The 14,935-nt window shown below is 39.2% G+C and overlaps 1 protein-coding gene across 5 annotated transcripts in view; it reads left to right on the forward strand.

Annotated features, from left to right (window-relative positions):
• Positions 1-14,935, forward strand: part of ANKS1B (ankyrin repeat and sterile alpha motif domain containing 1B) — a 442,036-nt gene that overhangs the window by 276,357 nt on the left and 150,744 nt on the right. For all 5 annotated transcript variants that reach the window (XM_027794224.2, XM_027794228.2, XM_027794229.2 and 2 more), the window contains one exon: positions 7,349-7,501. In XM_027794224.2, coding sequence (XP_027650025.2) covers positions 7,349-7,501 — 153 coding nt within the window. The remainder of the gene's footprint in view (positions 1-7,348; positions 7,502-14,935) is intronic.

The following is a 14,935-nucleotide window of genomic DNA, read 5'->3' on the forward strand; positions in this document are numbered from 1 at the left end:
CTGTTAATTTCTGTCCCCAGTGCTATCTGGAAACTACGCAGGCCGTTTCACTATAAAAACAATTCCAGTTGGAGTTGCTAGAAGACAGTTGGTGAGATGGGAGGAATGAAAGGCTAACAAGGCCTGTGTAAGTGACTGCCTCGACTTGGGGAGGAAGGAGGAGTAAGACCTAAACACAGCTGAAGAGTCAGGGCTGACTAGGTCAGAGGGACTTTTCTATGTTCCCTCTTGCCAAGAAATCCTCCTCTATGTCCTCCTCCCCCTCCTCCAGAGAGAAAAGAGCTTTTGTTCCATCCTCTCCCACTCTTCATCTTCATGATTCATCTCTCTCTGCCTTTGGTTGACACAAACCATTCAGAGAATGACTCTCCCCTTTCAGTCTTACAATGGGCTGTTAGTACCTTGTATTCAAGACATTGTGCCCCAGAGGGTCCCCAGCTGGACCTCTTCAGTCTCAGAAACTATCTCTGCCTGCACAGCATGCTGTGGTCAAGTTCTTTATAGCTGTCCACATGCAGATGTTCAAAGGTCTCCAGAGAGGCACCAAGGTGGCCTCTGGAGATGCCATGAGCAGCCCATGGTTTATAATCCCTGCTACCCAGCCCCAGAAAACAGGTTTGCTAGGGGAGACATCCAGCATTAATCAAAAGCTAAATATTGTAGCGACTAATAACACAAACATTTTCCTGAGGGCTGGTACAGCCCACCATGGACTAGCAATGACAGAAACTGGCTGGTGTGGCCTATCAAAACAGGCAGGAGCAGCACTTGCAGTTGTGGGAAGAACAGAAGAGGTTCCAGCAGTCACCACAGTCTCTTGCAACTTGAATATCTAGAAAGGGTCTGCAAGAATGAGATGCATGAATGCCTAGCCACAGAAGCAGCATTTCTTCTCAGGATTAGCCCTGCCTCCTTCTTCATCTGTTTCTGGTTGCTTCTGCAGCTAACCTACCAGTCACTGCACTGAAGCATATTTAGACACCTCTGGACTCCTCGCAGCAGTCATCCTGATACTGACACCAGATTATCTTGCTATCAGGAAGCTTTCAACTTTCTTACAGCACAGGTTGATGAGCAGCATCATTTCCTTGGGGCTCTAGTTAACACCCTATGGGATTTGCTGTGAAGCTGAAGAGACTGATGGGGTTTTTGACCAGCACAAAAGGTAACATTAGTAAAAGATGGATGATAATAAAATCATTGTAGAAGCAAAAAGAAATTCAGCAAACAGTGTTTTGAACAAGACAACAGAAAGTGAGGCAATTAAACCAGAAAAAGTATCAAGGAAGGAAAGGATGCAAGTCATGAAGAGTTAAGGGCAGATGTCAGCAAATACAAAGATATATCTCCACATTTTGTTGTGTGTTCTCTCCCACTGAAAGACTCGGTGGTAAAGTTGTCAACCACTTGGTTCAGATCTTTGTGTCCCTGTTAGGGGTTGAAATGTGTTTGGTGCATGACTGGTGCACCAAATCTTATGGTCTATGTTGCAAAATAGAGACAATCATCAAGTTACTTTTAAATCTGTGGCACCAAACCATAGTACAGTTGGGCCAAAAAGGTCACCACTAGTTCAACCCCTGAGTGGGATAAACAACTAAAGGTGCAGTTGATAGCATCTCATCTAAAGTAAACCAGGCAGAGCTACTCAGGATCCAGCACAGGATGAAAGTTTAACTTTGGAGATGTCAGTCTGTGGTAATATCCAGTTTTTGAAAGCATGCCTGTCAATCTGTAACTCTATGCACTGAAGTACCAACAAATATCCACAGGACTGCTTTTAGGAATTATACTCATAGAAACTCATGAGATCAAAGGCCATAGCTTCCACCTAGTCCACAAATTCCAGATTTAGTTCTTCTTAAGATTACAATACATGCAACAGAACTGTCCTGAATTGCATAGACCATCCTCAGTAACACTGAATGAGACCTGTTCTTCCCTGGTCCCAGACATTTTGTCTGTTGAAGAACTAGGAAGTCTTTGCAGTCTTCTGGATTTAGATCTGTTTAAATTTTTACAGAAAATAAATGTGCGTGTGCATCTATTTGCCTTTAAATTCAGAAGACAGATTCCAACTGCAAAAAACATAGAAAGAGTACCTATTGCAATGCTTGCAATCTTAGGTAGGAAACTCTGAACCCAGTTAGTGGTATTCTGGATTCACCATCAGGGCAGGATTCTGAATCAAGCAACACTGTGAAGTGTACATGCCTGTACTGTCTTTTTATAGACTTTCTATATACTTCCACAAGAAGACGGAAGGCTTTTGATTAGCAGAAAGAAAAGTCAAACATTAATAGAACACAAGCTTCAATAGTTAACTTATTAAATGCGTGACAAGGTAGACAGATTAGAAAACCAAAAGCTTTATATACAGCTCTTCCTCACCCATTGCGTCTTGCAGGCAGGTCCCTGCTTTCACTCAGTGCCTTTCTCAACAGGAGCAAATGCAAAGTCTTCTCAGCTCCTTAGGGAGTTGTGCCCATCCCCTGTGAGAGCTGCCTCTCTTCTGCTGACTGCAAGCTCAATTTCTGCACAGGTGCTGCAGGCACCAGCTCCGTGTGGTGCCCCTGTGCCAGCCAGGCCCTCTGGTCTTCAGAAGTGTCACTCTTCTAAACCCTTTATTTCACTGCTGCAGAGGAGGAATGAGGCCCTCTTCCAACAACGTGGGTCCAACTGATCACATTTGTAAAGTACATAATATATAACAGACAACTCACAAAGACAGGGAAAAAAGAACTGATAACTTCCCCATTACAATCCAGAATTATTTAGATTGGTAGTTGATAGTTCCATACAAGTTTCCAAAAGTGCTGCTTAAATCTCTTCGATAAGACAGCAATTTAAAAGCAAGCAAGGTCTTTTACAACCAAAATGATTCTATGATTCTATTATATGCTTGCTAAGAAGGTCTTTCTTGCAAAGCAACACAAGTGTAAATTCACTGTAATCATAGCCATCACTTAAAAAGCTGTGAAAGTCAAGTCATGTCTTTTTCCTTATACAGCAGATAAAAAGTTTGATTCTAACACACACAGTGTTAAGATCCACCAGATAGCAATATTACCTGTAGAGAAAATAGCATTAGTTCCCCATCTGTCTGAGAGTATCAGGGAAAACCAGTAATAGTTTGTGTTACTGAATTCACCTTGATGCTTCTTGTGCATGTGTAATTACTTTGGAGCTCCGTTCATGTTTATTTGACTATCTTTCAGAGACAAAAACTCAGGTGCCTTTTATCCTAATGTGAAATACTGTATAATTGTAGCAGTGATGCACCTGTAAAAAGTCTATGTACACACTCTCTTGTAAAGGATTTCTCAACCCGTTAGAATGCTACTTGACTCTACTATTTTATTATGAGAAACAGCTCTTTCTAGCTTCTGCTTTCCATTCATTCCGAAGGAACTGATACTAGTGATAGATCAATAGGACCCTGGAGAGAAATCTCCTATGGTTTGTGTCTTCTTCCATGCCTCGTTTATATAATATTTCCTTAAACATTGCTCTTTCTCTAAGTCCTATGGGCTCTATTCCTAACCTTTTCCATAGTCAGCATGCTGAAATTGTCTGCAGTGAAACAGCTAACATTGATACTGTTCTTTAACGATAACAACCGAATGAACTAGTAGCAGTGTCTGCGGAAGAACAATACTGCCCCTGTTTAGGAGCAGTTACTACTTGAAATCTGTAATGACTTGAAGCTTAGAGATTTTATACTGCTCTGCATCAAATAGTATGCATGTAGCTGCTTAGACGTTTGACACCACTGGTGCATGTGTGGTAGCTGGTGCAAAATGATTGAAATATTGTACATGGAAGTGAAGTCAGTAGGTAGGAAAAAAATCAATCAGCAAATAACATCAGCAAGAAAGGCTACAGGGTGCTAATGATCTGTGAAAGAAGTCTAAGATCATGGAGCAGTATAAAAATTAAAAAAAAAAAAAAATAGTTCAAGAGCCATGACCTGTTAATCCGGACCGGGATAAGATGCAGCTAAACTGGATCTCTAGCAGCACATCCAGACAGCTACTTCAAAGTGGTCTGGGTTTTTTTTATTTAAAAACTACATAACATTTTATATGAAAAGCAGATACTATTAATGATACTATCACATCTAGATTACCAATCTGTCTGTCAATAAATATTTGAAAGGAAAACATTCAGCCAGCTATGAATGACAGTTAGTAAACCAGTTGATGTTATTAACAGACAGGACAAAACTTTCCATACAGGAGGATGGATTCTGAAAGTTTATTAATTTTCATATATTAGACACATTTTAGAAAATCTGTTTTAGATAGAGAGTGGTTCTTGGTTCATGACAAAAAAAATACTGGTTTTGTGCTGAAACTGCTTGCAGATACTCTAGTTCTAGGATTAATTTTCTGTGATAGGAGCAGCAGGAGGGGGCTGTCCCTCCAGGGCAGGTGGGCTGGGAGCTGAGGGGAGGCAAGTGGGGCAGGCAGGGAGCACCAGCACAGGGTGGGTGGCCAGGGATGGTGGCAGTGTTCGTGAACAGCCACAAATCCAGGGCAAATCCACAGGGACGAGGGTGGGACAAGGTCAGTTCAGGAGGGTGAGCCGGTAGGTGAGGATCAGCAAGGTGCATGTCCAGGCACAGATGTACCTACAGCATAGCTTGAGCAAGTGTCAGGGACCTGGATCTGAGTTTACATGCAGCTCCGGTGGAAGGTGGGGTGGCCTTAACCAGGCTTTTCACTGCTCTTTCTTACACAGGTCTGGTCCAAGGCTATGCAGCTTCACGATCCCCGTTGTGGCCTTGAACACAGGGAGCCAGATCTCTGGGACAGGGAAAGGGAAAATGCTTGTAGAGCCTGCTGCTGCCCAGCAACAGGCCTGTGCATTTCATGTAGGCTGTTGAATGACCTGATGACAATTTTATCTACTGGCACCAAATCAAAGAGTGAAATTTTCACGTTTCATCTCTTCTGAGCCTCTTGCTTACTGGATTGTTCACCTGTGCTTGCTTGCCTGCCGCCCTTTGCAACACACAGTAGTAGAGTGACATCTATTTTAACAACCCTTTTGACAGAGATCTCCAGTGGGAATTGAGAATTCAGAAACTTCCCATGCTGTGTTTGCTTTTCACAAAGGCTGATGGGTTACCAGAATTACAGACCAGACTGCACAAGTTTTCTCAATCAGCAGGGTAAAAAACAAACAAACATGTTAAAATCAGGATTTATTAAACAGAAAGATCAAATAGTAATAAACAAAAGAAATTATTTGCATAATGTGCCCCTTCTGGATACGCTGAAAATTGTTTTGAAGGTGCTTCACTTTTCTATGTTAGGGAAAGGAAACAAAAAATACCTTCTATCTTTCATAAGTCATGAGTTCCCTGTGGGATCTGTACACCTTCTTCATGTCTCCTCTGTATTACATTTTTTTGTTCTTCAGTTTATTGGATCCTTTCTTTTCAAATGCCCGTTGTTTAAACATACCTAATTTCGAATCAGTTCTTGAAATAAGCTTCCCAGGAGTCAGTGCTCCGAGGGTCCTACAATGTTTTTGCAGTCTGCTGGACAGACTAGTGTCAGTCTAAAATTTGAAGTAAGTCTGAAGGACAATGAAAGAAGAATTTGCCATGCTTTTCACATCTTAAGAATTTCATTCTAAATTAGGATGAAACTAAATTTCAAAATGTTAAGTTCAACAACAAATTGAACTCTCACTTTCTAGTGACTCCTTTGTTACAGAAGTGACCTGAAAGGTGATGATTCCCATTGTTAATTATGTGATTTATCTTGTCTCTCTTTTATGATTTAAGATAATGATTTCACTATATCATCTAAATATTTCCATTAAGATTTTATATCCAACATCTGCAGCAAAAGACCAAAGAGTAAACTATCATATCCACAATGCAGTGTGCCTGCATCTCTCTCTCCGATACTGCAGGAAACCAAGATCAAGATCATGACATGCTGGCTTTCTGCATTTGAACAGACAGATCAACAAACACTACTGCAGTTTTCAAATGCAGACTATATTTTTTTTTCCTCTGCTTTGAATTCAAATTGTAATTCAAATAAACTCTGATAAATAAATCGGTTCAGGCAAGATACTAAGATCAGAATTCTCTCCTTTTTAAATTACTTTGTCAGTCACTTCAAACAAGCTCAAATCATGACATTTCTGCCACACTTCCTTTGTTTCTCAAAAAGCAGGAAGGTACATAAGCCGGCTTTCACCATGAACGGTGTCTCCCTTGCACCATCAGGAGATGCAATGCAAAACACAAGGTTTCTAAACCTCTAAAGCTTAACAGTTTACCAGTTCAGTGTATTACCAACTTAGCAATAGTTACACTTCTTCAGAAAGATGATATGCTTATACTACTATTGCAAATTGAGGCTATAATTTTTTCTACTTCTACTACTATTGCAAATTAAAATTCATAAAAACAGTAGCGCATAACAGGCTGTACAGGCAGAGGCTTTAAACATTTTTATCTTTAATGGCTAGCTTGAAAATCTTCACTTGTGTCTCTCTGCACTGAGAGGCAAATGTGAAAGACAAACTGCAGCTCTTTACTTCTTAGTAGCTTAACAAAATTCAGAAAAATAAGATGCCAGTGGTATTTCTTAGTTTTTTATTTTTGTTATTATGCTTTCTGTGCTGATGTTGCTATATAAATGCAAGTAACACGCTTCTGTGTATGTCATTTTGTCAATTCCATTCCAATAATATTTGGTTCAATTGTCCAATCTTAAGCAAACTTTGAGACAGAGCAATCTAAAATGTTAAATTCCCAGGAGTTCCATAAAAAATATGGCCAGGTGGAGGAAAGAGACTTTTTTAAACATCCCCTGAGGAAGGAAAAATATAGTGCAACTTCAACCATTATGAAATATCTGGTAACCTAGTAGGAGAGGTAAATTAGGAATAATAAAACCAAGGCAATATGTTTCACTTGCAGTCTGATACCAGAAGATACATTCCTCAGACTAATTTTTTCTCCTTCTATGAAATCTTAGTGCAAATCTGACATTTTTGTGCAGTCGGGATACTAATAATGTCTCTTTCACCCTTTTGCCTTCCCTCACTTAATGGATTCTCTGATGTCTCATAAGAACTGAACTCCAGCTACAGTCTTAATATACTCTGGTTTAAAAGGCAAACATCTATAAGAATCCATTGAAAATTTAAGTTTTATTAGTGCTTTTGCTCACAGAATTGCTTCATGTACTAATCATTAAAAGAATGTTGATCAGAGAATAAGATCACTCTGACCCAAAGAAAATAATACACATAACTGCTGTTCTGGAAAACATTTAATGAGTATCATCAGTAATTCTTACATATTCTTGTTTTTCAGATGAAGCAGATCGGTCATGATGGCTACAACCCCACATCTGTAGCTGAATGGCTGGATTCCATTGAACTGGGTGACTATACCAAATCCTTTCTAATTAATGGCTATACATCGATGGACCTTGTGAAAAAAATCTGGGAGATTGAATTAATTAATGTAAGTTGATCAATTTATAGCAGTAGTTCCTCCTAAATATGTTACAGTACTTGTCCTTACATATCAAAGAGAAAAAACAAAAGCGAATTGCACTACAAATACTGTCATCAAGTACTGTTACTGATTACAGCTTTAATGCTTATACCTGGGTTGACTGTACTGTTTGCTTCCATTTGCTTTGCCATTGTAGTATTCAATCAGCATGATTGTGTCTGCCTTCAGGATGCTGAATGACATTTAAGAATGTATTTTGGCAGTTTAGGGCTACAAAGCATAAATCTTTGCTTTTAAAGTGCATAGCAACAGTACTTCTTGTAAAGATACTTACAGTTCACTTTTCCACATGCTTTAGCTAAATTAAACATAAAATAAAGAAGACATAAATATAGTTAATAAGTTATGCTAAAGGAAGAAAATATTTTATTTAATAATCACTTTTATTTGAAACTTTATTTACATGTATCAGTTAGATTAGATGCCCACATATGGGCAATGAAAAACTTAATGTGGACTGCACTGCAGAGTAATTTGGAATGAGATGAAATTTGCACTGTTACAGTGAAGACATTGACAGTACAACTTTGCCAGTGGAATTCTCATGTAAGTTATGCATCTGAAACTGAGTTGTTTCCTTTTATAAAAGAGAGTTGATTATAGCTTTGGATCTGCTGTGGCTTTTGCAATCAACTGTGTTGTCAGTTTATCTGAACTTTAGGGCTATCTCTCCATGCAGAAAAGCCCAGTATCGTATTTTATTGGCTCTTCACAGACAAAAGGCTGTGCTTTTCCTTACATTATAGGAGATACTGCATCTTTGCCTCTAATTAGTACCTAACTCCCAGAACAGTCAAAGGGCTACCAGTAACCATAAGCAATCAAGCATAAGATAAAGCATCTGATAACAGCTTTATACCGGGAAACAGTTTCCAGTGTGTCCCAGGCTGGAGAAATTGAGAACATAATGATAGTGTGAAGCTGTGTTTCAACACAGTAACTTGTGCATGATGCGCAAGCAGGTATAGCCCAATACCAGCATTTAAAGGAAGGGGGAAAAAAAAACAAAAAACAAAAAGAAAAAGAAAAAAAAAAGGTGGTATTTCATATTACCTGGAAGACAAAACCATTGCATGTTAGAATTTCTTTTCTTGCTGTCACATTAATTGTAATGTTGACTAGCACAAAAATGTAGAAGAGTAAAGACCAAACCCTTACATGTTATGTCTATTGTATTCAATGTATGTTGTAGGTGTATAATTGAAATCAGGATATGATTGATGCTATTATGGGTGTCTGCTGCTAAGCTATTTATAACAGATTCTTTTTTTCTGTAAGTGGCTGGAATTTTAATAACTGGGGACCCTTTGCTCCAGAAGCTAATATAGATTAACAGCTAGCAATGAGGAAAAAACTGGAAGACTGTACTCATATTGTTTTTGTAACTTAATTTTGCGTCCCAAACATTTTGCCACAATCAATTCAGAAACAAATTACCCTTTAGCTCCCCCAAGTGGATCATTAAAACCTCATTAAAGGCTTGTGGTTTGATTCCAAAGGGAAGTACCTGCACTGCAGTTAAGAATACACTTCTGTGAAATCAGTATAAACCAGACCAGTATATATTCCTCTAATTTTAAAGCTTAATATCATGTTCTTTTTGAAGGCCTGCACCTCTTGGGAAAACACTCCCTTTTGCCATGAGTTGCAAAAAAAAGCTGTTAAATAGTTGTTTAAGTATTTGTATAGATACAGATACCTATAGAGATAAATATTTCTCCCACATGATATAATATTGGATTATATTGCTCAAGAGCATAGCAAATAAAAAAGTTTTACATTCTCAGAATTTCTATTTTGGTGCAGTCAGTAGGTATTTGATTCCCACCAATCAGTAGTAGCTAACTATAATGATATAATGTTCACTGAGAAAATATGTAGCTTAGAAAAGTATTTACTGTTATTTCGCTGTTTCAGTTGAGGGGAATCTTTCAGAAATGGACAAGAAATTGGTTTGAAATATTGTGCAGTCTGGCAGAACAAGATACTTATCCCTGACAAGCAAGCCTGCTGCCTGAAATCAATTTCAGAGGTCTCATTTCCCATTCAGGTGATGGCAAACAAGAACTTACTACAGAAAGTTTTTCATAAAGGAATGCATAAAGGTCACAGCCACTAACTCTGGAATAGGACTCCTATCTTGAGTAGGTCAGAATGCAGGTACTTGAAAAATAAGAAGAAAAACAGACTCAGCATCCTGGGAAGAATTCAGAGTACCCTTGGTATGGAGGCTCTTGGTGTTTAAGTTATAGATGGAGCAAGAAGTTTCGTTTGCACTTATGCCAAATACACAATAAAAATGTATAAAAGGCTACAGATATGGTAACTTTTGTCATTTTAGCCATCATTTTAAACAGGTGCAGCCACTGAATTTGACATAAAAGCCATTCCTGTTTTGGTGCAAGAAATCCCTTAGTTCATATTTGGTGCTTCTTCTGTTAAGCCATTGGGTAATCATCCATGGCTTCTGAAGGGTTAGAAACAGATTTGAAAATAGAGATAATATCTTCTGTTAGGTAAACTAGCATAGCTGAAAGGACAGAGGAGAGAAGGGGTCATTTAATTTTTCACAAGTCCTTCTTTACATCTTAAAAAATGAAAATTCTTTACTATTTTCTTTCTACACTTTTTGTGATCATTAACCTACATGCCTGTTGATGAATTTCATGAAGTTTTAGATTTTTTCTCCTAGATCTAAACTAGTAACAAAGTCATCCTTTATCATAATGTGTCTTAATATACTTTGAGTATTACTTGTCACATGACTCTGTATTACTTGTCACATGACTCTGAACTTCCATGTGTGATGCTGACCAGGATACTTTTCTTCTACTAATCTATTCAATTAAATTATTAAAGCAAACTGATCATTTTTTGAAAGACAGAAAAAAGAAAGCACATTCTGAAAGTCTCCCTGCAGCTGAATGAAGCTAGCCTCCCTAAATTCCCTTTATAAACTGTAAAGTATGGTTAAAGAAAGGATCAGCCAGAGGGTGATTCAGAATGGTTAAATTATGGTTAATTATCTGGATCGCTTCCAAGGGGACTTTGTCTCTCCTTACTGGCACACAGAGGTGCTGAGATTAGCTTTAGTGCGAGTGTTGATCTGCTTGAAGGTAGAAAGGCTCTGGACAGGCTGGGTCGATGGGCCAAAGCCAGTTGTGTGACATTCAACAAGGCTAAGTGCTGGGTCCTGCACTTGGGTCATAACAATGCCATGCAGCACTACCTGCTTAGGGGAGCGTGGCTGGAAAGCTGCCTGGTGGGAAGGAACCTGGGGGTGTTGGTCAGCAGCTGCCTGAACATGAGCCAGCAGTGTGCCCAGGTGGCCAAGAAGGCCAACAGCATCATGGCTTGTATCAGAAGCAGTGTGGCCAGCAGGACCAGGGCAGTGATCATCCCCCTGTACTTGGCCCTAGTAAGGCCGCATCTTGAATCCAGTGTTCAGTTTTGGGCCCCTCACTCAAGAAGGACACTGAGGTGCTGGAGCGTGTCCAGAGACGGGCAGTGAACCTGGTGAAGGATCCAGAGAACAAATCCTATGAAGAGTGGCTGAGGGAACTGGGGTTGTTTAGTCTGGAGAAAAGGAGGCTGGGGGGAGACATTATCACTCTTGACAACTACCTGAAAGGAGGTTGTAGCCAGGTGGGTGTCAGTCTCTTTTCCCAAGTAGCAAGTGCTAAGATGAGAGAAAATGGCCTCAAGTTACACCAGGGGAGGTTTAGATGGGATATTAGGAAAAAATTTCTTCACTGAAAAGGTTATCAAGCACTGGAACAGGCTGCGTGGGGAAGTGGTTGAGTCACCATCCCTGGAGGTGTTTAAAAGATGTGTAAATGTGGCACTGAGAGACATGGTTTAGGGGCAAACTTGGCAGCCTTAGGTGTGTATAGTTGGACTCAATGACCGTAAAGGTCTTTTACAACCTAAATGATTCTGTGATTCTATGATTCTATGGTTCCATGATTACAGTCAACCTTTGTGAGTTACCTCTTACTCCCATAGGACACTGGAATAAGCAGAGCTTTTAATCTTCTTATCTACCTAAAAAAACCTGTTCTTACTCTATTTCCAACACTTTTTAAACATCCTTGGAAGTTACCATCTAGGCAAGCACATTTAAAAGAAACTGCGAGGAGAATACCAAGCATACGAGAGGGGGAGAAGGTCTAGGACACCAGTAGTAAAGGCCAACTTCCCTCAGCTTCTCTGGTTCTTCAGCTACCTTATTGGCATTAAGAAACAAATTTAATACACATTTTCCTGCAATTTGTTGCGAATTACTCTAGCAAGGTAATGTCTGCTCTATCTTAAGTACTAGTTTCTTTCAGACTTTAGGTATACGTATATAGTGTGCGTGTTTCTTTAAGTACAAACAAGCAGCAGTTACTTAAAGCATTTGAATTGGAAGAGTCATTTTAAAAAGTTATTTGTGTTTCTTGCAAGCTTCCACCAGCATTCTCAGTCCTTTTTTAACAAGCCAGCTTTGAAATTTAGATTCTGTTTTACTAATTCATTTATCATTTAGATCAAGAATTTTCCCAGATCCATTTGCTTCATTATTTTCTCATGTTTGAGCTTCCTGGGAAGATTTCTTCTTATTTCCTTATGCTGGGATTGTAAGTATTCAGAATGCCTTCTCCCAGGATTGGCTTTCCCAATGCTTCTGGTTTTGTCTCCCAGGTTTCTTGGGTCATTAGAGAGATCAGATTCTGTACCCAAATTCAGATATCATTTATATGACTCTGTAGCTACATGGAACTTTTCTGAAATAGATATAATCTGCTGAAAAAAAAGTCCACTATGTTCTGAAATCCCCTAATTCATCCAAAGTGTGCACCTGTGCTTTAAAGTATAAATGTTCTTCTACATGACTAATCATATTATTCTTGTCTGTTATACTGTATTACTTATGTAACCCTCCCCCTCGGGGAGTCACTCTGTTCAGGGAACTTTCACCAAAAAGATTCTTCAGGCAAGATATAAACAGCTTAAAAGCACAAAGCTAGTTATTTATCGTCTAACACACACAATACATTGTAGGACTAATGAACTAGGCATTAAATCAACCCCCACCAAATGAGTCACTAAGTCTAATGGGCAAATAGTCATCACTCAGGTAGGGGGGGGCTCGCCTCTGTTGCTCCCTGGAACAGGCTGATCTATGATGTTGCTGAGTTGCTGTCTTCTGATTTCCCTTTTTTTCCTTGGGATTTTATACCTTTTCTTGTGAGTGCTGTTATGCTTGAATCCTTGAGGTGCCAGTTTCCCCTGTCCCAACAATCTTACGTCTCCAACTTTACCTTTCTTACCTCGCATGCTTCCACCCTGTGCACTCTCTCACAGTTCCTTCTCATGCCCTAGCAATTTTCTCAGAAGAAAACTGAGAATGGTTGCACAGCTGTGCTGTACTGAAACAAGGCCTTGAATCACAGATAGCCAAACTCCTGGGAGAAGGGTTACATGTAAGTGGCCTGGTTTACGTTTCTTCTCAATTAGTTTATCCTGCATTGTGAGCTTTTGTTTCTGTACATCCATCTTTCACATGGATGATTCAGTCTTTGTCTTCTGTGAAATTAACGTTTACCAAATGTTTTCTTGAACTCAATTACTGTCCAGATTTTCAGGTTTTGGGGAAGTGTTTTTGATACTTTCTCACAAATTGCATTCCTGGTTCACTTTAGGATATAATGATTGCTGTTCAGGATCACATCAAAGATACTAGAAAGATAAAATAGCTACCAATGGACTGCCTTCCATTAGTTTATGAATAAACACTTTGGACTCTCTACAACATCACTGACAAGTTCCACAATTTATTATTTACTGTGTGAAAAAGTGATTGTTTAATTTTATTTAAAGCTGCTACATGATTCACTGCAGTCTACTAGATTTTGTACTGCAGGAGTGAAAAAGCATGAAAATGGCCACGCTGAAACAGATCAGAGGCTCTACACAGCCCACTGTGATGTCTATAAAAATGACCCTAAATAGATGGCCAGGGAAGGCTACATGGATAGGACAAGCATATTGTGAGTTATCTGCGTAGCATTTTTCTTATCATTAATATTTTTTGGCTTAGGGACTTCTTGAATTGGGCCAGTTCTTCCCAAGTGGTCCTTGTCTTTTTTTACCTCAAATGATTTATTATCGTCATTGAGTTTTGTGATCTTAATGCTAGTCTTTCCTACAGAATTTATAAATATACTGAACAGCAGAGGTCCATTCACAGATCACTTCAGGAACTCACTGGAAACCTTCTTCCACTCTGAGAGCTACAGTTTCCTGGTTTAACCAGCTATTTATCCATGAAAGAACCCTTTCTTATGGCTTAATACCATGACTTGGGGGGGGGGGGGGGGGGGGGGGGTGTCTTAAAAGGCCTTTAAGAGTGGATTCATCAAAAGACTTCAGAAATCCAGGCAAACAAGCAGATCGTCAACCTTCTCTACATATTTTTTGAGTGTTTCAGAGAACACCAATAGTCTTTTGAGGTGTGAGGTGCCTTTACATGCAGTCACTTTAACTCTTCCTGGTTATATTTATCCATGTGTCCACTACTAGCATGCATTATTAAATTCCTACTGATTTGCCTGGGAAAGGCTGAGAGGCCAATATTTTCATGAATCTTCCATGAAATTCTTCAAAAATTGGCATCAATTATGTCATGTTCAGGTCATCAGATAAGAAGAAGGTTTTAGGGGGAAAATTACACATTATTGCTAGCAATTCAGGAAGTTCATCCTTGAATTCCTTCTCTATCTCTTTTGTGCTGTAGTTCATTATACACGTTTCTATCATTTCTCCTTTTAGCCATCTCATTTGCAAACTGAAGAGCCTTAGTCCATTTAGCCATATCATACTTCCAGAAATCCTTGTTCTGTATCTTTCTAGTCCTTCTCTGTACAGCTCCAACATGCAGAATGCCAGCCGTGTCTAATTTCAAAGTCAGAGTTACTTTATACATACTTAGTTTGAGCCTATAGCTCTAATAGAAACCACTGTATTAGTTCTGAAAACTCTCATGAGTCCTTAGCCAGCTAATGCACCTACGATGTCAGTACAACTTACAGTCTCTGCTTAAAGAACATCAAAATGGACCACATACTACATTCAGATTCCTTGACCAGGTTAGTGTCTACCTTACCAGCCTTTCCATCTGCTCCAGCAAAGCAGACAGCAACCTCACAGCTTGACTGGGTAATACATACCAAATGGATATATTTTGTACAGTGCTCACTTGACAGCTTAATTTCCCATGCTCCATAGCATGAAAAGATGTCTTTTCCTTAGGAGGGCTGTCCTTCAGATTCTGTTTGACAAATTACTCTGCAACTCTTCTTCTCTTGTTACTTCTTAATTTTTAAAGTGTGCCACTTT

This window comes from Falco peregrinus, chromosome 6, assembly GCF_023634155.1.
Source record: "Falco peregrinus isolate bFalPer1 chromosome 6, bFalPer1.pri, whole genome shotgun sequence".
NCBI lineage: Eukaryota > Metazoa > Chordata > Aves > Falconiformes > Falconidae > Falco > Falco peregrinus.